Source organism: Panicum hallii, chromosome 8, assembly GCF_002211085.1.
Source record: "Panicum hallii strain FIL2 chromosome 8, PHallii_v3.1, whole genome shotgun sequence".
NCBI classification, from domain to species: Eukaryota; Viridiplantae; Streptophyta; class Magnoliopsida; order Poales; family Poaceae; genus Panicum; species Panicum hallii.
The window spans coordinates 6,019,820-6,040,904 of record NC_038049.1 but is presented as its reverse complement, the minus strand read 5'-3'; the positions used below and the strand labels follow the sequence as shown (position 1 = coordinate 6,040,904).

General features: G+C 42.1%; 3 protein-coding genes and 1 long non-coding RNA gene across 6 annotated transcripts; 3 read left to right on the top strand and 1 right to left on the bottom strand.

Moving 5' to 3' along the window:
- Window positions 1-208: 208 nt before the first annotated feature.
- Window positions 209-6,276, top strand: LOC112902439 (alpha-L-arabinofuranosidase 1-like). The gene is made up of 17 exons (XM_025971517.1): window positions 209-591; window positions 722-776; window positions 1,034-1,230; window positions 1,550-1,671; window positions 1,738-1,885; window positions 2,465-2,534; window positions 2,619-2,764; window positions 2,841-2,886; window positions 2,966-3,018; window positions 3,441-3,585; window positions 4,441-4,559; window positions 4,682-4,753; window positions 5,039-5,142; window positions 5,299-5,358; window positions 5,449-5,650; window positions 5,733-5,876; window positions 6,012-6,276. Exons 1-17 carry the CDS (start codon window positions 415-417, stop codon window positions 6,180-6,182), a joined length of 2,031 nt encoding a protein of 676 aa, XP_025827302.1. The 5' UTR covers window positions 209-414; the 3' UTR covers window positions 6,183-6,276.
- On the top strand, window positions 6,052-12,139 carry LOC112902440 (probable serine/threonine-protein kinase At1g54610). 3 transcript variants are annotated; one of them, XM_025971520.1, is made up of 10 exons: window positions 6,052-6,178; window positions 7,298-7,428; window positions 7,733-8,338; window positions 8,466-8,750; window positions 8,822-9,139; window positions 9,263-9,490; window positions 9,978-10,078; window positions 10,159-10,234; window positions 10,647-10,928; window positions 11,413-12,139. In XM_025971520.1, exons 3-10 carry the CDS (start codon window positions 7,787-7,789, stop codon window positions 11,557-11,559), a joined length of 1,989 nt encoding a protein of 662 aa, XP_025827305.1. In that variant the 5' UTR covers window positions 6,052-6,178; window positions 7,298-7,428; window positions 7,733-7,786; the 3' UTR covers window positions 11,560-12,139. The 3 variants fall into 3 exon arrangements, with proteins under 3 accessions (XP_025827305.1, XP_025827303.1, XP_025827304.1); XM_025971518.1 differs by having other exon boundaries at window positions 7,725-8,338; XM_025971519.1 differs by having other exon boundaries at window positions 7,707-8,338.
- A 1,088-nt stretch (window positions 12,140-13,227) lies between these two features.
- Window positions 13,228-14,703, bottom strand: LOC112902442 (glucuronoxylan 4-O-methyltransferase 2-like). The gene has a single exon (XM_025971521.1). It carries the CDS (start codon window positions 14,477-14,479, stop codon window positions 13,490-13,492), a length of 990 nt encoding a protein of 329 aa, XP_025827306.1. The 5' UTR covers window positions 14,480-14,703; the 3' UTR covers window positions 13,228-13,489.
- Window positions 14,704-19,087: 4,384 nt separating this feature from the next.
- LOC112902443 lies at window positions 19,088-20,167 on the top strand. The gene is made up of 2 exons (XR_003230581.1): window positions 19,088-19,162; window positions 19,252-20,167. It is a non-coding gene; the product is annotated as an uncharacterized LOC112902443 (long non-coding RNA).
- The last annotated feature ends 918 nt before the right edge of the window (window positions 20,168-21,085 follow it).

The window sequence follows — 21,085 nt, the reverse complement described above, 5'->3', positions numbered from 1 at the left end:
TGCACTGGGGGTAAAACGGACCCGACACATGTCAATGGACACTCGACTCTAGCAAAGAGGCAAAGAGCTTGGACGCTGGGATACTCAAAGCGCGGACCCCACACTAGCTAGCAGAGAGCCAGAGAGCTCGCCTCGCCTTCAACCCAGAGTTGTGGGAGCGGATTCCTGGTGAGGACTGAGGAGCTTATAAAAAGACTCCATTTCTCGTGATCTACTTGCTCTGGGATGTTTAGTCCTACTCTTTGGTTGTGCAGGCAAGTTGTTCGGTAGAATGCCCAAGGGAGGTGCCATGTCTCCGTAACTTGTAATACACAATTTCCACCTAACTCAGCTGGCATTTCTTAGCAGCTTCTTATATAATTTGTTCGGATAGACATGCTGCTTGCAGAACTAGAGTTTGCATAGTTGAAGTGGATGGGTTCCATGGAAGGGCTTTCTCGTACGGTAATCCGCTTCATGCTCCTTTTCTGCATAGTCTGCAAATGTCTGGCATCAGATTTGGAGGCAACCCAGAAGGCAACCCTCAAGATCGATGCCTCGCCAAAGCTTGCTCGAAAGATCCCTGATACACTACTTGGAGTATTTTTTGAGGTGAGCTGTAGTTTATTGATAGACGCTTATTTGATGGGGTTCCCTGGTTTTTATCTCTTATGACTGGAACAATCTAAGTATACACATGGTCCGTTGTGTTCTTGCAATAACTAGCTATGTTATACCGTAGGAGATGGGCCGTGGAGGTGCTGGTGGACTATGGGCTGAACTTGTTAGTAACAGAGGTAATTTTAGCTACTTTTGATTCCCCTCACAGTAAAGAGAAGTAATTCTTGATTCTATTGTTTGCATATTGGAGTGAATTTTTGTAAGAGAGGCTAGATGCCATGATCATTCTAAGCATTGCTGCACTTTTTTCTTTTGTTACATTTTGAGCATAGGCTCGATAACTCAGTAAGCCTTTTAAGGTTACACCTCATAATCTTCTGCCAAATTCACCACTCAGGTTCAGCATAACCAGCTCCTGGATCCATTGCTTCAGGTTTCGAAGCAGGAGGCACCAATACTCCATCAAACATTGACCCATGGCTCATTATTGGAGATGAATCTTCCATTTTTGTGGAGACTGATCGTACATCATGTTTCAGTCAAAACATTGTTGCTTTAAGGATGGAGGTCCTCTGCAATGACTGTCCAGCTGGTGGTGTTGGCATTTACAACCCAGGTTTCTGGGGCATGGTAGGACTTCAAGTTAATCAGATGTTGGTTGTCCATATCAGCATGAGAAATGAACAGTCTCATAAAAACTTTTAGTTAAATATATATGTAAAGTTTTATGGTAGTGTTTTACCCTAATGTCCCAAACTCCCAGCGCTTCGATTTTTGGGGATTCTTTTTTGGGACAAGTAGCTAGTGACAACATTGATCCCCATGCATTTTCTTTGTATATTCAGGTAATGCTATATTTCACGCTCTGATGTTAGGTAAATGCTCAGTCTATTATATTTTCTATTTCCTACTTTTTCGTTTCCAGTGATGCTAGTGTTTGAACTTCCAGAACGTAGAAGATGGAAAGACATACAATCTAGTTATGTACGTGAAGTCGGCTGAAACCGTACCCTTGACAGTTTCACTAACGAGCTCTGATGGGTTGCAAAATCTGGCTTCAGTTCCGATAATGTTAGTATCTTTTCTCAGTACAATGTTGGGATTATTGACACTCTCTTAAGATATTGCATTGTGCAGGGTTGCCGGCAAATCGAAATGGATAAAGGTAGAGGAGAAGTTCGTTGCTAAAGGAACCGATAGAACCTCAAGGCTTCAAATAACATCTAAGAAGAAAGGAGTTGTGTGGTTTGACCAAGTATCACTCATGCCTGCAGACACATACAAGGTATATTATGTTTTTGTTCTGTTCCTTGATACTGAAAGACATAAACCAGACCAAATAAGAAGTATAAACTTTGAATAACGCATACAGATGAATTTGAAGAGATGACCAACTAATTCGGCCTAGCACATAAAAGAAACTACCCATTAACACAAAAAGGATTTTACTCTGGTCTTGAAAGTGTGACCCTCTTATCAGTACTCTAATAATTAATTCCTACTCCATCAAATCATGGACTAGCCAGTAGCCACCTTGGTCATGTGCAAGGGTGCTTTTTATCCCACTTGTCTGCAAGAGTCTTCGCTCTGTAGCTTTGCAAATCATACTACTGTTTAGCCACGTATAGCCCTTCACAACGAGAAGAACAATGTGGCACCCAGTTCAATGCTTTGTTGTTTGATGAATTAAATTTCCATGTAAATGTTTCAGATGGACATCATGTTGGAACGTAGTGGTTTCTCTGTTCAGTATATTCAATATTTTAGGATTTACTTCAGCTTTTCAGAAAGATTTTGTTTTCTTTCTAATATAGGCCATTCTTGTTGTGAATGGGTTTGACAACCAATTTCTCCACACAAACAGGGGCATGGTTTCCGCGACGAACTTGTATCCATGCTTTTGGATTTAAAACCACGATTCTTAAGATTTCCTGGTATGCTTTTTTTGGTAGTGAGTTGATGATTGGACATATCACACATGAGATGTATTGTTATAGTCGACCATGCAAATATTGTAGGAGGTTGCTATGTGCAAGGAAGCTGGCTAAGAAACGCATTCAGGTGGAGAGAGTCTATTGGTCCTTGGGAAGAGAGGCCCGGACACTTCGGAGATTGTTGGAATTACTGGACTGATGATGGCCTTGGATATTTTGAATTTCTCCAGGTACCAGATTCATTATTCCAAACACGCTTTTCCCTCCATGGTCACCTAATTATTACATTTGAAATCCATACCATAGCTTTCTGAGGACCTGGGTGCTGCCCCAATCTGGGTATTCAACAGCGGTAATACTTTTTAGGTTTGTCAAATCTTTGACACTGTTGGGCAGCCTTCTTAGCTGATGGAATTTTCCATCATACCCAGGATTGAGCTACAATGATGAAGTTGATACAGCTGCTATTGCCCCTTTTGTAAAGGTATGGTTCAAGCTCCCTTGTTCTTTGTCGAGCAGAATAAACTTATCTTGTTCACTGTCAATGCACATTACGATGGTGCATCACAACATGAATGCTGCCTTGTTGTTTCATATTTTGCTGTCGAGAATGCATCTCTCTGGGTATCAAAAACCATTATGTGTAGACCCTAATGAAACAACTACATAGGACCATTCTGCTTGAATGATGCTAAAGTTCTTTGTGTCTTAATCCTTAATATAAAATATATTTCTGTGGCTTGATCCTTCACTCTCATGTTTGTATTTACCAAGCTTGTATACGATTTAGTATGTAAAGAGTGAAAGACGCATTAAGAGAACAATATATTTATATCTGTTATGGATATAGTCATCATAACTTTTAATCTTAGCTTCATTATTTTGGAACTGTTCATCTTTATACAGGATGTATTGGACAGCCTAGAATTTGCAAGGGGGAGTGCAAATTCATCATGGGGCTCTCTTAGAGCTGCAATGGGACACCCTGAACCGTTCCCAGTCAAGTATGCTGCAATTGGAAATGAAGACTGTGGGAAAAAGTTTTACAATGGTAAGTTGAAGAGGTCTTGTGTATAAGGGTTGAGAAGCTGTGTAATAATGGAGAAGGAAACATAGTTCTGCCATGCTATCCATATTAAAAAAAAAAGTAATTGATATATAGTCTTTCTCTCAAGAAAAAGGTCTGTTGCTTTTGTGCTCCCAGTGCTTCCAAGATGTAGTTATAAGTTAGTTTTTTATATTCTGATACCAATCTTTTAATTTAAATATTTGTTATTGCCTCGGTCAGCATATTGTAAAGATCATTTCTGTTATTCTGTTTCTCTCATTTTTTTTCTGTCTAACTCTTTGTCATGTTGTCTGTATTCATAATAATATGTGTGTGAGTGGGTGTGGGTTGTTTTCTGGGGATCCTTGTGACCCCTACTTTGTATTTTATTCTCTCTTCTTAATGAAATGAAATGCCTCCTGGGTTTTCGAGAAAATAATAATATAGGCATCCTTGAAATATTTTAAGGAAAGGAACAAAAAGAGAAAATTTAAAAGCTGATGAGTACATACCAAATTATAATTATTAAAGTATACATTGTAAACTTATAAGGTCCTTTGAAGAAGTTATTTCATTTATTAGAGCATGGTATGTTTTCCCAAGGCAAAGCTAACAACATGTCAACCCCCACTGAGCCATGATATAGATTCAATAAAGGTCAGTCATTACAAGGCTGATCAGAGTCAATCTTGGGTTAACATTCTCCCGTTTCAAGGACAGTTCATACCTGTTGTACTTTCTGTACAAAAAAAATGATCATAACTCCCAGTGGTAGTGCACAAATTTAATAGGAATTATCCAGTGGTAGTGCAGATGAAATTGCTCTTAACTACAAGATACTCTATTTGTATTGAGCAGGTAATTACCTCAAGTTTTACAATGCTATAAGAGAGGCATATCCAGACATTCAACTGATTTCAAACTGTGATGGCTCATCTGGACCACTTGATCATCCGGCTGATTTATACGATTTCCATGTAAATTTCCTTAGTCCATGTTTTGTATCTTATTTTCTGTCTGTATAGATTCCACGATTCTCTCTCATTATTCATGAATGTCAAATTTCCTCCTCTTAGATTCCATGCATGCCTCTGTTTAGGTCTATGCTGATGCAAAGACTCTGTTTTCCATGAAGAACACATTTGACAAGACATCGCGTACTGGACCCAAGGTAAATCTCTATTTCATGCTTTCAAGACCTATTCATCTGTTAGAGGATTCTTATGAAATGGTCCTCGTTTCTGACCTATCATTTAGATAAATTCAGGACTACATATGTGGATCTTAACTAGTGATTACTGCAATGCTTGATGTTATTTACATGCTTGGGAACCATTATAAACTTTATTGATTTTATTTTCCTGCTTATTTGCACTAAAATACGCCTATTTGCAGTTTTGCATGACCATATCCTGGGTAGACAGTAAATATATTTATAAACATGAGTTGAGTGCAGGCTTTTGTTAGCGAGTATGCAGTTTGGAAAACTGATGCAGGTAGAGGAACTCTTCTTGCTTCACTGGCAGAAGCTGCTTTCCTCACTGGGCTGGAGAAGAATAGGTGAAATCTCTTTAAATAAGTTTAACAAGGTTTTTATCTGTGGGTTACTTGGTGATAACACCTGAATCTTTGTGGATAAATTTTGAATGATGTATTTGCTCATCTAGTCACCATGACCTGATCGTTCTTTGCCTCGATGGTTTTTTTCCTTGACAGTGATGTTGTTGAGATGGCTTGCCATGCTCCACTATTCGTAAATGACGATATTGAGAAAAAGTTCGTTTTTGTGTCTTAATGCTTTCATTGGTTTCATTCTGTTGTTGTTGATCTGGCGTAACAGTAATTGTGTTTGAACAAAATATTCAGGTGGAACCCAGACGTTATTGTCTTCAATACCTGGCAACATTATGGGACCCCTAGTTACTGGATGCAGGTGCTTTTCCGTGATTCTAGCGGTGCTATTGTTCATCCAACAACGATCAGTTCCAGCAGGTCTGGTAATAGTTCTCTAGCAGCATCTGCAATTACATGGCAGGATTCGGACAATAGCTCATTCTTAAGAGTAAAGGCAAGTGAAATTCCTTGGATCCATCAGAGCCTTGTGTCTGAAGGATTATGACCTTGCACTAATCTCAAAAGCTCTTGTGCAGATTGTAAACTTTGAATCTGTTGCTGTTCAAGTCACAATCTGCACGACTGGACTTCAGGCTAGCATTGACGTGCTGCGATCGACCGCCACTGTTCTCACATCTAGCAATGTGATGGATGAAAATTCTTTCAGTAACCCAAACAAGGTGATCTACAATTTTTCCGTTGTCCATAAAATGGCCTATCAAATGTTTTACAATCTTCAGAGTTCGTGGTTGGTTTTGGTTTCCTTGTTTACCAGCTCATCTGAATCCAGAGCTGTCCATTATTCAATGGTGCAGGTCTCGCCGGTCAAGAGCCAGCTTTTTGAAGCAGGAGCACATATGCAAGTCACACTGGCTCCTCACTCATTCACATCCTTTGATCTTGCGCTGGCGCCGTCCAAACTTGTCACGTTGGCAGGGAGAGTCAACAAATACTTGATGTCTGAACTGTGGGATACCCAAGTGTGAGTAATTAAGGACTTGCCAGTACGGTTTAAAGCAATGTGTAATGTAACACCGAGGAGAAATTAAATAAAAATATCACTGGAATTTATATTTTTTATTTCCATTGAGGATGCCATTAAAATTCATGTTTATTTTTGTTTTAAGGAATCCATCAGCATTCAAAAGTTTCTTTAGTTAATGTCTGACATAGCACGAGTATTTGCATCTATAGTTAATTATTGTTTAAATTGGTAGGTGACATTGAGGTGTCTGAGGTAACTTGTGTTTTGCGACAAAAAAAGAATTTATAGTTTTGTGGTAATTTTTTGGTAGTGGCAAACGGAAGGTGTAGACTTTGATTTTGGTGGAAAATTTGCAATTTGTATTTGTTTAAGGACAAATTTGTGGCAAGAGATTAGAGTAGTGACCAAAGAATAAAAAGGGAGAACTTTCCACTAATGCATCCAGTAGCATCCCAGGCCGATCTATCAAGGGAACATTAGAATCTGGTGTCAGGGTGGCTTGTGCTGCTTTCCAGCTCGATTCTCGCCTTCCAATCAGCCTCCAAGCTGGCTTTGATCCCATGGCCATGTGCGTTCGACGGCCTCGAAGGGCAGGTCCAGTTCTTACCATTCCTTCTAACAAACACGGCCCTAAATTTAGCTCTCGACAATTCCTCCCCTCCTCTCTTTTTTTCCTGCTTTGTTGTTGCAAGAATTCTGTAGATAATCTATTTTTCCTCTTGGAACTTTCTTTACTTTTCTCTGTTAGCTTAGAAAGGGGAAGATAAAGAAATCTTGAATCATGGAGCAGTTAACTGTAATCCAATTTCTTTTTTTCATATTTTACCACATTTCTCTCCTCCGTCCGAGGATTAGAATGGAGAGAGGGAAAGGTGGGGGATAGCGTTCAATTTCGTTGCCAATATATTTTCTAGAAATGGAAAGAAGAGCAAGGCATTAAGTTCTATGGTAAAATCGCCAATTATTTTTGTTTGAAATTTGCACTTTTTATTGATCATCATATACTGATTTCCCTTTGTTGCATCTTTAGACTGAGATTTCGGTCTCATGGCTTGGCATATCAATCGAATTCGATTTAGGTTATCAATGCCTTCTCCGATTTGTTTTTCCCTGCAGATAGAGTTTCAATTGTATTGATATTGGTCGTGGTGAAGAGGATTGTTTTCTCCTATACAGAAATCCAATGAAACCTTTAAACAAATAATCAGAATCACAGGAATTATTTGCCAGGACACAGGCCCTCAAAGGTGAGATTTTTGTCTTCATAATTGCGTGCATTCTGAAGAATCTTTTGGTAATTCTGGGTTGCGCACATAGAACTGTAAAAAATTGGCTGGTGGCAGATAGCCATTGCATTCACTGTCAACTTTCAACCCATACGTCCAACTTTTAGTCACTTCTCTGAATTACAATTTGATTTTTGTGATTGGAGTTTCTTGTAATTAGGCTTTTACGCTCTGAAATCCAAGGAAATACTAGTCTGGACTCTATAGAATTCCCTAAAGTTCTCATTCATGATTACTAGTTTGGAATTTTGATTAAGAATTTCAGCAAGGCTATTGTTGGACCGAGAAGTACCTGGCTTCTTGCACTAATTTTCTGGTAATGAAGATATTCACTAGGAATCCTGTGCAAAGCTTACTACAGTTTCGATGCGTTCAATCAAGTGGAAGGGCATTGAATGTTCTTCTAGGTCACCTTTGTCCTAAGTGTTCTAAAAAACATGAGGGCACAACTTCAGGAAGCAATACCACTGGATGCACATGTTTGCGATGGTTCTTCACACCATCTAGTAATGATTCTGCAACTGTACCAAGCATCAATGATGGAAATAATGAAGTGCTCACCACCCAGCCACGAGAAAATGGTTTTGATCCTAGTTACCAGTTGGACGATGCAGATAAGACAGTTACAGCTGTTGGCCACCGTCAGAAATCAAGCATGCACCATAGACTGAAAATATGGATCAGCAGTGGGCATAATGGCATAATGGGAAGGTATGGAAATAAGTTGGAATCGGGTGTCCCCAATGTGGCTAAGCCATCATCAGATGAACTTGTTGATTCTGGATGGCCAGATTGGCTCATGAATGTGGCACCAGAGGCAGCACAAGGATGGTTTCCTCGGCGACTGGATTCATTCGAGAAATTAGGCAAGGTAAACAATTTTAACATGGTGATACAAGTTACCTAATCTGGTAGTTTTCGATGTTGTTACTTGTTGCTAACTGTTTCAGTTGACTTTTTGTTTGAACAACTATTTAGCTTCTTTCATATTATTGCAGGTTGGACAAGGAACTTATAGTAGTGTCTACAAAGCCCGAGATCTTAAAACCGGCAAGCTTGTTGCACTGAAAAAAGTGCGCTTTCTTAATGTGGATCCTGAAAGCGTACGCTTCATGGCTAGAGAAATTCTTGTTCTTCGGAGACTCAATCATCCAAATGTCATAAACTTGGAAGGGATAATAACATCTTCTGTTTCACGAAGCCTGTATCTTGTATTTGGGTACATGGAACATGACCTTGCTGGCCTTGCTGCGACTCCAGGCCTCAAGTTCACTGAGCCACAGGTTATTATCTTACTGTCCTGGTTCATCTGAAATGTTGACACATGAACTAATATGGTTTCACACGAATCCAGGTCAAGTGCATACTGCAGCAGTTACTTAGTGGCCTCGATCACTGCCACAGCCATGGAGTCTTGCATCGGGACATGAAGAGTTCCAACATCTTGATTGATAGCAACGGTATTCTGAAGATCGCAGACTTTGGCCTAGCAACGTCTTTTGACCCAGACAACCAGCAGCCGCTGACAAGCCGTGTAGCAACATTGTGGTACAGACCACCTGAACTTCTTCTCGGTGCCACCAAGTATGGTCCTTCTGTGGATATGTGGAGTACAGGGTGCATTCTTGCAGAATTGCTTGCTGGCAAGCCAATCTTGCCTGGAAGAACTGAGGTACGACCACTGTTACATTTTTGAGGATACAGGATAGGCCATTCTGGTATCTCAATTGACACACAATTTTACCGTACTTTCATTTGGTATGTATCATGATTTCGTCAAACAATACCATGCTAGGTGGAGCAACTTCACAAAATTTTCAAGCTCTGCGGATCACCTTCTGAGGAGTACTGGGATAAATTGGAAGTGCCCCAGACAGGGATGTTCAAGCCTGGTAGCCAGTACAAGGGATGTATTGCTGAAACTTTTAAGGATTTTCCTCACTCAGCTCTGATTCTTCTAGATAGTTTGCTTGCCTTAGAACCAGGAGCTCGTGGAACAGCTGCCACCACTCTCCAGAGTGATGTAAGTTTTCATTGTTTTCTTTATCAAGTAATTCCTAATTACAGTGATTTTGGGGTAGTTCTTTTTTTGTGTGTTCAAATGGCTTCGGCAAAATAACAACCTTGATGCATTAATTAGCTACTATTTGAATGTAGCCAGATGGAATAAAACAAAATAATGCCAAATAACGTGTCTGGTCATGGACTGAATGGACCTGTGCTGGACCTGTGCTGGGTTACCAATCAAAACATTGAACCCTGTGAACTATGGATTCATATGAAAGTAGGTCCTATTCTAGCTTGTTACATGAAAATTTCTAATGACGGTCTTCTTTATTTTCTAATTCGTGCAGAAATATATTTTTGATACTAAATCATGCAATAATATCTTAACCTAGTGAAAACGATCAAGATATTACTTTACAGATTGATAAGCTGCCTGATATTTGAAAGCAACATTTTGGAGATCTTTGCATTTCAGCACTTAACAAGTGCATCCAAATCTTTAGTTTTTCAGAACAAGCCCACTTGCCTGCAGCCCCTCGAGCTTACCGAAGTGTCCACCAAGCAAAGAGTATGATGCCAGACTCCGAAGGGAGGAAGATAGGAGGTACCATTTCCCCAATATTCTTGCAATCAAGTTTAATTATTCGTTGTTAATTTTGACATTCTATTTGTCTATTTCAATAGGCAAAGAAAGGCAGCTCAGGGTGAAAATTTGAATCCTAAACTAAACCATGCTGATGATGGCAATGGCAAACCAAAGGTTTGTATGATGGCTGAACAAACAAAACCCCATTCTTGGATTGCTTTACCGTGCACTCATCAATTTTTTCAACACATTTGGGTTTCAGACCAACTTCGAACATTATTCCAGAGCTATGCTGAGAGTGGGACTGTACAACTTGATTTTGTTTTTCTTGCAGAATCCTAGGTTCTAGTAAATCTAATAGTAAATAGACGCCAAAATTACAACAACAAAAGCATAAAAATAGCTCGAAATAAACGAGATTCACCAGGAGCTACGGTACTCCCCGTACCTGCTGGTATGTCTGGTAGCTAGGGTTGTAGGTAGGTAGTCGGTTGCCGACAGTATTTGGAACATGAACCCACAAACATCTCAGTATTAGCAGCTCGGTTTACATTAGTTAACCCTGACTTGCTTTGTCATGGTACAGAAAGACAAAGGTACTGCAGCAGATACCAATATTGCAGATCTCAACTCACAGGATGAAACACGGACATTAGCTACTGGGGTGCAATCTCAAGAATATGAGTCCACATGGAACATGAGGGGAGATTCCAGTGACCATTCGGAGGTACCTGGACGCAAATACAATTCTGTTCGGGTGGCGAACTCAACTGCCATGCAGAAAAACAGAGCAAGTATGTGTCAACCTGAATCCGCTGATGCAACGAATGAAGTTTTCAATGGCCGAGGGAAGAAGCGCCCAATTGTGGTAAGAACAACAATTTTGAAAGACTGTTAGCTCTATGGTCGAAAGAATTATCGTAATTACAATATACTGCCGACTTACCAATATCTATGCTTCACCGTTTGTTGCATCATACAAGTTTTGGATTGCTTGGAATTTGTTAGTTCCAGGATCAATAGACACAAAGTTTTGATGCTCTAGAATTAATGATGCATAATCCTAAGCTACTGAGTGGCGAGTGCTTGTTTATGTAATAATTTGCAGTTGATAGTAGATGATATCCACATTTTTTTAGAAAAGTTGTTGACATCCACTATCCACATGCTTCTGTGGTACATTGTCTGGACACATCAGTTCTCCATTGTGTTACACAGATTGATTTGTTTCTCCATTAGTCTATTGTACTAACCTAGATGCTTTAACATCAAGATCAGAGTCTTTTAGTGTCTTTTAGACTTTTAATTGATATATCATCACTGATTTGTTATGTATACTTTTGCTTGACCAGAGCTACAAGGGCAGGAGCAGAAGATATCAGCACTCAGAATCAATGATTGCCGGAAACGGAAGCATGGAACGGATGCTCAAGCAGCATGAAAAGAACATCCAAGAAGCGGTGCGCAAAGCGCGCATTAACAAGAGCAAAGAGTTGTGAAACAGAACTGCGGCTATACAGTATTATAGTTGACTCATGCCGCTTGGAAAATTAAATATGTTTTCTTTCATACTGCTTCGAAATCAGAACAAACGCTGCACGCAGTTGCTGCTGCATTTCAATCTCAGAATTTCCAGACTTGTGACCTCCTTGGATGGATAGACCTTGACAACTGTACCTTCTGCCCAGGGGTTTCTGAATCACCCCCCAACTAAAGTTGTGGTCTTCCCCTCCAGGAAGAAGGAGCGTGTGATGAGATGCCCTCAGCGAGCGAGGCAAACTCCGTCTTACACACCCAAGATCCTTGTTCTCCGGATCAGTTCTGAAGTCGGCAACAGAAAGGTTTTCGCCGTGGATACTGGTCACAATCACTCTTCGACTGGATAGACAGATTCGCTCCCAGGAGACAATATCCTGGTGCGATCAGTTATGTGAAGTAGTCATGCAATGTAATATGTTCTCCAACACCCTCTTCTCCCTGTAACCGGCCCTGCTATCAGCAGACTCAAGCCGTTTGTAAATCGGTTGGTTTCTCGACCTTGCAATACAAATCTTAGTAGGGCATTTTGCCCGCTGTCCAGTCATGGAAAAAAAATATTTGTTCAAGCAATGCTGCATGATTCTGGATGTGGTGTCTCCAGAAGAAGAGAAAATTGCATTTCAACATTCCAAGGGTATCTATAACTAGGTTAATCGAAGCTGCTAAATTTTTTTTTGAACAAAAATGACAGGAGTTCTGTCTTTCAATTAAGAGGGAAAAGGGTTACTCCGGAGCTTAACTGAAGGCCTGCTTGTATTGATCTAAGCATTCATTTGTTCTCACTGCCACCTGCTGGACAATGGAGTAAATGTCGTTCAAAATCCGGTCCCAAGCTGCTAAATTGAGTGGAAATTTTCGTGGTCTGAATTTCTTTCAGAAATAGTGCAGGTCATGAAAAGATTGAGCAAAGGAAACAAATTGGAGAAACGTCACTGTCAAAGATCATATATATTTGTTCAACGAAACCACTTCATGGAGAAGGAAAATAAAAGGTGTCGGCATACCCATGGTACCAATTGTTGGTTAATCACTCACACAGCTCTTCCCTTAAAGTTGTACTCTTTTTTCAATCATCGCTACTTTTAAGTATTTGCATATATGCAATCTAGTCATATCTTTATATGCAATCTCAATTAAATCTGTGCTCCCAAAATGATGATAATGACTAAATCTTGGTAGAGGGGAGCTAATGGATGGATGCTTGCTGCAGATGTCAAATGTGGCGCTTATATCTGATTCTGAGTAGCTGCTGGGCACATTTGTACGGATATTTCTGAGAGTGACAAAGCTAAAGCCGCACCTACAGCAGGCGCCGCAGCTTAAGCGCCACAACTGTGGCAAGTGGAAGTGCAGAAAAAGCACTATCCTCTCGTGGCTGCCTAATCTTTCTCGTCAACCAAACATGATATCATTTTTATGGCGGCGCTACAGAGTGTGGCATGGCGAAGTTTGGCCATAAACCAAAGATGTCTGAAAATGTTCTTCGCCTCTTCAACAAGCATAGGTATCTTCATCACGACCCCTACTTCTTTGTTTAATTTCCCTTAAACCCTTTTCAGTCATTGTAGATTATTCTATCAAAATCCTAAAATGAAAAAAAAAATTCAACGCAGTCCACAAAAAGAGTATACACTGTAGTAGGCTTTATAGAATGTTCATTCTCTCGTCCTGGAGTTCATGGCTCCATATCCCATTCCCCAGTGGTATACAGAAACATTGACAAAACTACAAAAATCTAATTGTGAAATCTCATACACATCACGTAGCGTCAAAAGTTGTTCCACAAGATGAGATTATGAAATTCAAAATTAATGTTATGGATGTCTCTCTCTCTTTTTTTCTTTAATAGCCCCTGTAATTAACATCATCAGCATATCGACGATCATCATCTCAAGGGCAGAACGGCATGGCTTCCTTGTCCCTGTGGCTCGGGATGGCGAAGTGCCGGAGCCTGCCAGCCTCCTCCTTGATGTACCCTTCGCACAAGAACGCTCTCGCGAAGCTCTCCTCCGCCGCGCCGTCCACGCCGTGGACCAGCACGTCCGTCTCCCCTGTCCCCGGCCGCCGCGCCCGCGCCGCCACGCCGGCCGTGTATATGGCGCCCGGCACCGGCGCGCCCACCATGATCACGTCCCACTCGGCCTCGTAGAACGCCGGCGGCAGGCCCCGCGGCGCCAGCGCGCACGGCGACCGCTCCAGGTGGTCCGGCGAGAGCGGCTTCGGCGGGGAGGCGGCGGCGCAGTCGGAGGAGTTGCGGACAAGGGCGAGGAGGCCGTCGCCAGAGACCGTGGCGGAGGCGTGCTGGTGGTCGTGGTAGGCGACGAGGTGGGCCTCGAGGTCGTCGACGCCGGCCGGGTGCGCGGCGCGGGCGGCGGCGATCCGGCCCGCGTCCGCCTCCAGGAACAGCGTGCGCCCGCCGTGGTTGAGCGCCGCCCAGAGCGCGGCGTCGGGCCCCAGCCCGAACACGAGGAGGTTGCACGGCGCGCGCCCCGCCAGCACGCGCGCGGCCGCGCCGGCCTCGGCCTCCGTCTGCCGCGGCGTCTCGTTGGACGTCGCGTAGTGGACCAGCGCCCCGGTCACGGACGCGGGAAGCTTCGCGCACTCGCGCTGCTGCTGCTGCGGCTGCGGCTGCTGAGCGTGCTGGGCGGCGCCGGCGCCGGCAGCGGGCGTGGAGGCTGCGGCGGCGGCCTTGATAGTTTCGTCGCCTGCTCTGGCGGCGGAGTGGAGGGTGCGGAGGGTGAGGAGGACGAGGAAGACGGAGCACCCCGCGGCGGCGAGGAGGACGAGGCGGCGCGGGGTGACGTGGTGCTTGAGCTTCGCCTTGGCGGACACGAGGTGGTTCCGGAGCTTGGCCTTCCGCGCGATCACGGGGCTCGTCATCGTGCTCGAGCGCTGGACTGGCACTGGCTAGTGTGGGCGAAGGACGAGCATGCATGTGGGTCGATGTGTTAAGCCTTTTTTTTCTCTCAGTAGGTCCAGGACTCACTGTCCTGTGTGGTGGGAGGGCAATGGTTTGGTTTGGACTTTGGACTTTGGACTTTGGAGATGCTTCAAGCATCAGCAACGTGTACATCAGAGCATGCATGGGACATGGGTGATGACTGATAAGGACTAGGGACCAAGTGTTTGGTGCGCGTTAGCTAGATTTGATCTTTATGGAGGTTGGTTGGATTTTACTTTTTTGCTTGGTTGATCGGATTATTATTTTTTTCAAAAAAGTTATTTACAAAGCTAGTTATCAATAACCCAAACCGTAGGTCCTCAAAGACGTCCCCACGAGCTAAGACTCACGTTAGAATAAAGATCATATTCAATAAACTCCACCTTGATATGAATTTTATCGTGTAGCAAATGAAATATCATGAATAAACTCACTTCCATAATAAATAATCACCGACACCGGTCACTAGGACTTAAACTTTAGCACCAACTATAGCTCAAACTTGGAAGAAGGAACAAATTTAGTCATCATATCAGCAAGATTGTCATGGGTACTCACTACAAGAAATGTGACTTTCTATGACATTTTTGCTAGTGACGATGTAAGATTTGTCACAAACTAACTCTGTTTATGACGAATCATTTTGGGTTGTGACGTAAAAAAGTATACGTCATTAACTATTTGATCAAAATGTCATAAACTAACTGATTTTAAAATTGTTACTTTTTTTATGACAATTACATGTATCGTCACATTTCTTGCTGAGTTGGACTTCAATTTGGCCTGAAAGAATGCATCTGGGACAGGACTGTATAGGTAAGGCTTTTAGTCAAGATTTGCCTGTCCGAGGACTTAGCTGCTATCATGAATAGTATTTAGTTCAGAATTTGGGGAACTTTTATATTTGGTATTTCTGCAGGGCTGATCTTGTTAGCATTTCTACAGGGCTGAATCACATGTGACTGTCAGGAGCATGCAGGAGCAGCACCAGCACCAGCAGGGTAACTTTGTGCGCAGGGTAACTTGGAAGAGAGCTAAGACAAACTGGCCACCAAGCGTGCAGATATGCTCATCTGTTTCATTTGGCCATTTTCGGTGGTGAGGATTGCCCTGTTGGCATGAAGCATAGTGAGGTTTAGATCCAGGGAAAATAATTTTTCACCTTTTTTTTTGGGAAGTGTCAATGACTGAACCCTTTATTCCTTGGCTGTGTTGGCGATTTTCCCCAATAGAGGTTGATGGTGGTTGGTGCTCGTTGAAGGGATCCTGTTGATTAACTGAACGGTGCACATGTGACACTTTAATTTCTTATCATCAAAATCGATATGCCATGCTTCAAATGAAGCCATGTTGCCAGTATGCCCTGCTTATATAGCACTTAGACTGACTCCAATCGGGCCCATCCATACCTGCGAGGCATCCAGCGAACTGCATGCTCTGGCATTTTGCCGGCCCAGTTTGCACGGGCCGGTCTCCAACGCGCGCAGCCAATTTGCCTTTTGCTGGTCCGATCTGAACTCAGACACTGGTCCGATCTGTGGTCCGATCTGAACTCAGGCACTGGTCCGATCTGAACTCAGTCATTTCCGATCTGAACTCAGTCATTCCTTCTGAATGACTGAACTGAACTCGTACTCGTCCGATCTGAACTCAGACACTGGTCCGATCTGTGGTCCGATCTGAACTCAGGAACTTGTCCGATTTGAACTCAGTCATTTCCGATCTGAACTCAGTCATTCCTTCTGAATGACTGAACTGAACTGATACTGGTCCGATCTGAACTCAGTCATTTCCGATCTGAACTCAGTCATTCCTTCTGAATGACTGAACTGAACTCGTACTGGTCCGATCTGAACTCAGTCATTTCCGATCTGAACTCAGTCATTCCTTCTGAATGACTGAACTGAACTCGTACTGGTCCGATCTGAACTCAGACACTGGTCCGATCTGTGGTCCGATCTGAACTCAGGCACTGGTCCGATCTGAACTCAGTTATTTCCGATCTGAACTCAGTCATTCCTTCTGAATGACTGAACTGAACTCGTACTGGTCCGATCTGAACTCAGTCATTTCCGATCTGAACTCAGTCATTCTTTCTGAATGACTGAAGCTAAAAGATGGAATGTCTGAATGACTCAGTCATTTCCGATCTGAACTCAGTCATTCCTTCTGAGTGACTGAAGCTAAAAGATGGAATGACTAAATGACTCAGTCATTCCGATCCGAACTCAGTCATTCCTTCTGAATGACTGAACTCAGTCATTTCCAATCTCCTCTCTCTCCCGGGAAGACGAACGACGTCCAACTCTCCCGTGGACTGACCATTTGTACGGAAGTGTTTTGCATCGCGGTGGGGAGCCTGCATTTTGCACTCTCTCTCTCCTCGAAGTCATTTTGCATAACCGGTATGCATGCTCGGTTGGAGTTGGATGGCTGCTGCTATAGTGCGCGAGGGAAGGCAATATGCATTTGCCTCGCCTTTTGGCTCGTGGATTGGAGTCAGTCTTATATCAGTGCATACATTGAGACGCTACGCCAGAAGCCCTAATCTGAGACGCGCCCTACGCAAAATGCTAGACGAGCAGGGGTCGCGTCCCGCATTACCGCGTCGCAGATTAAAAAGTAATCTGAGACGCGCCTCACACGCGTCTTAGATTACCAAAATGCAAGACGCGCCTCACGGCGCGTCTCGCCTTGGCTTCACACAGGCTTCCCTGGGAGCCAAATGCGAGGCGGGTCTCGCATTAGTCTACTATTTGCTGTTTTGGCGTAGTGTTAAGAAATGTAAGCTAAATCTTCTTTTTGCGTGTAAAACTCAGTTAATAAGTCTACTTGTCCCAATGATCTTTAGCCATTTGAGAGTAACCTTCTCACGTGTATTTGACCACCATATATTTAACTCAGTTCACACGAGACTAGACTCGATCAAACCCTCTTTAGGCAGTTTAAGACTTATACTCCCTTTGTTTCCAAATACACAACGTTTGATATATATTTTGAACCACAATTTTTCCTGCTCATCTAATTCAAAAAAATTTAGACATATTTATAATTTAATTTATTATGTAGTAAAGTTCAGTTGTTAATTTAAATTAACATATATAGTAAGTAAAGTGAGTAATATGCTGCAAGCAAAATGTTGGCGCCAAGGTTTCTAAATTCTGGCGCCCATAATTTTGGCGCTCATTCCTCTGTATTGGGCCCAAATTTACAGAGGATATAAAAGGCTGGACCTTGGCAAACCCTAGCTCATATCCCTTCAGCTCCACCCTCCCTCTTTTCAGCCGCCACCAAGTCCTTCTTCCTTTCCAGCCAGGGTGCAGGGCTGAGCAACTCAGGGAGAGTGCTCATGCCTCCAGGGAAGAAGCAGGCACCAGGGCGAGCACCCATGCCTCCAGGGAAGGAGCCAGCAGGGCAAGCACTCATGCCTCCAGGGAAGGAGGCACCAGGGTGGAGGGATGATGCCAATCGTGGTGAGATGCCAGACAACCCGCCCCCCACCACCAACTCCAATCCCGCGCACTCAACCCTAACCCTTGGCGAGATGGTGACCAAGAATCCACCAGGGAGGACAATAGCTGCACGTCCAAGGCAGCCTGCAGGTGATTTCTCAAGCATCTCCCCTCCATCGACCTTTTGCTTCCTGTCGGGTCTATTAGGGAGGGTTCTCGTGTGCTCGCGTGGGTGCTGGCTGGTCAGATTGTGTACTTTCATTACCTCTTCGAGGGTTGGTCGAGCAGTAGTAGTCAATTTTGTTTCTGCTAGCAGCAGCTCTGTGTAGCTGGTTATTACTTCTAAAACTTGTGCGTGTGTATGTGCTCATACCTGAAAAATATGTTATGTGTGTAGCTGGTTATTACTTCTAACTATTGTGCGTGTGTATGTGCTGAAACCTGAACATTATGTGATCCAAAGTGGGCAAAGTGATCTGCCCAGAATTATTGTGCGTGTGTATGTGATGTATGAGATTTGGAGAGTTAGGGAGAATATAGTATTTTTGATAGGGGCCTACATAACCTGTATTAGGACTTAATTTGATTTAAGCTTATATATTCAAATGGATTCCTCACTATTTCAGAAACAAGAAAGATTTAAAGATTCAACGCCCACTGCAATTGACCTCTTTAAGGAAATGCATTGCAGCAGGAAAAGAGATTTCAGTGAGCAAGTAAAGCAAGCTATTGTAAGTTCTGAATCTTGTGATTTTTGTAGGCTGTTTACTTCTATGTGCTTGAGATAATTGCTAGGTGCTATAACTGATTTCCTATTTATTTATTACAAGGTTGATATGGAATCAATTATTGATGAATCTATAGAAAATGGAGAGCAGCAGAAGACTTGTATTGAAGCTGTCTCTCAAGTTCTATCCAAGAATAGCACCTTTCTTGAAAATTTGGGTCTTAAGAAAGTATCTCGGAAAAAATCCAGAATTGATGTTTCTTCTCACGTTGAACGTCTTCAGTTTGAACTAGATGCTAAGACACAAGAATCAGCAGGACTCCGTCAAGTAGTTGACGCTTTGACATCAAAAACAGATGAACAGTCACAAGAAATTGACGACTTGAAGAAGTCATCAGCTGAGACAAATGCTTTGCTTCGTCAACTAATTTCCTTTAGTGCTGGTATATTCATATTCTTTGCTCTTTCTTATAGCTAGATGGTTTCAAGTGTGCGCTCATTTCATCACGTGTTCCATTCCTTGATTGTACAGGTGGGTTCAATGGAACAAACTAAAGCTATGATGCATAGAGCAAAGGCAAATTGGTATGTAAGATTTGTTACCTCCTTACAATTGTGTATGACTCTTAGCTGTTTATGAAGTGGTTGAGAATGATGATTTCCTTAGACGTTGTCTTATAATTTTCTTTGTGTTGAATTTGATCGGTTTGTTACATGCTGTTTGTGTGAGTTTGGGAAGGGGGTACAACTCTACATACATGCATGATGAGTGTGATCTGTTGGTTATGCACTTAATGATTTGTGGGGAAATGAATGGCGTCACTTGTCAATTCCTGGCCACTTATAGCTGGCATTTCATTACCTCCTTTTCTCTGTCCAGCTCTATAAGGTTCAGCTTAAACTTGTCGATTTTGTGTGTCCAGCTCTATAATGCAATGCTGAACTATTCGTTGATATTATCGTGATGATACCTGTGGCACTATTAAGGACAGCCGCAATATATAGTACTATCTTGATTGATAATGCATGCCGAGTGTAGAAATAAGCTGCAGTTTTATACAATGAGTATGGACCTGAGTGGAACATTTTTCTCCTATAGCTTCGGACTGATATATACAATTCACTTGATACTTATTTTATTCTGATTAATACATGTGTTTTCAGGTTGCATAGAAGCAATCATTTTGCAGCACCATGGGGCTTCTTTTGGACACGATTCAAGTAGTTTGCGTGGCAACATGAAGTCGTCGTTGTGACATGGAATTGAATCAGTTTTTGAGATATATTTGGCTGTTGGCAATGAATTTGTAATCCTTAAGTCAACTTTTGAATGAATACTTGTAATGCTTAGCTGTTGAGCACCATGGATGTTTATTGCTGTAAAAGTTTGAATTGCATAATATTTGAACCAGTTTGCTAATGTATTACAATGGATTGATTATTACAAATTGGTCTCATTTGTGATGGTATGATGATTGTGTTTTCTTTCAATACGTTGAATTAAATTAGCTTATTAATGGGCTATATTAAAGTAGATCTTGACTCAACTTATAGTGGGCCTTTAATGGGCTGAAATATAAAAATATGTGTACTAACTAATCCATATATACAAAGCCCACTAGTAATTATGACGATTAAATTTGTCACAATTTTGTTGCCACATCAGCTGCCACATAAGCTGCCACCTCAACTGTGACATGTCATGCGCCATATGGCAACACCATATTCATTTAATTATGACATTCTGATTACATATTATGACGTTTTAAATCGTCACAAATGTTATGACGTATTACGGATCGTCACTAAAGTTTATGACGTTTCTTTACGAAAACATCACTGAAAGTGCTTAGTGACGCACCTTCTGTGACATATTATTTTTCGTCACCGTAGCGTCATAGAAGCTAACTTGTGACATAAAAATGACTTTCTGTGACATATATGTAGCGTCATACAATGTCACATTTCTTGTAGTGACTTATTTTGCACAGTTCAACATCACATTCAGCAATAACTCCTCAAATACAAGGATATCTCACATCAATATACTTTGTTCTTTCATGAAACATCTATCTGATGTTTAGTAAGTGCAAGAAGAAACCCCGCAACATTCAGAGCATAAACCCCTCCACCAAATATCTTCTTTAAAAGCTTCATAAATAGCCATATATTCAGCTTCAGTAGTCACTGCAACACATATCACCTTCTGTAATGAATACCTCATGATATCGGAGCTATTCCTCATTATGGCAACGTGTTTTGTGTTGTATTGGGCACTATTGTTTAGTGATGAAAAGGAGGTCCTCCAACTAGAAATCATCACAAACAAATATAATTCTACATCGTGATGAATTTTATTTCATCAT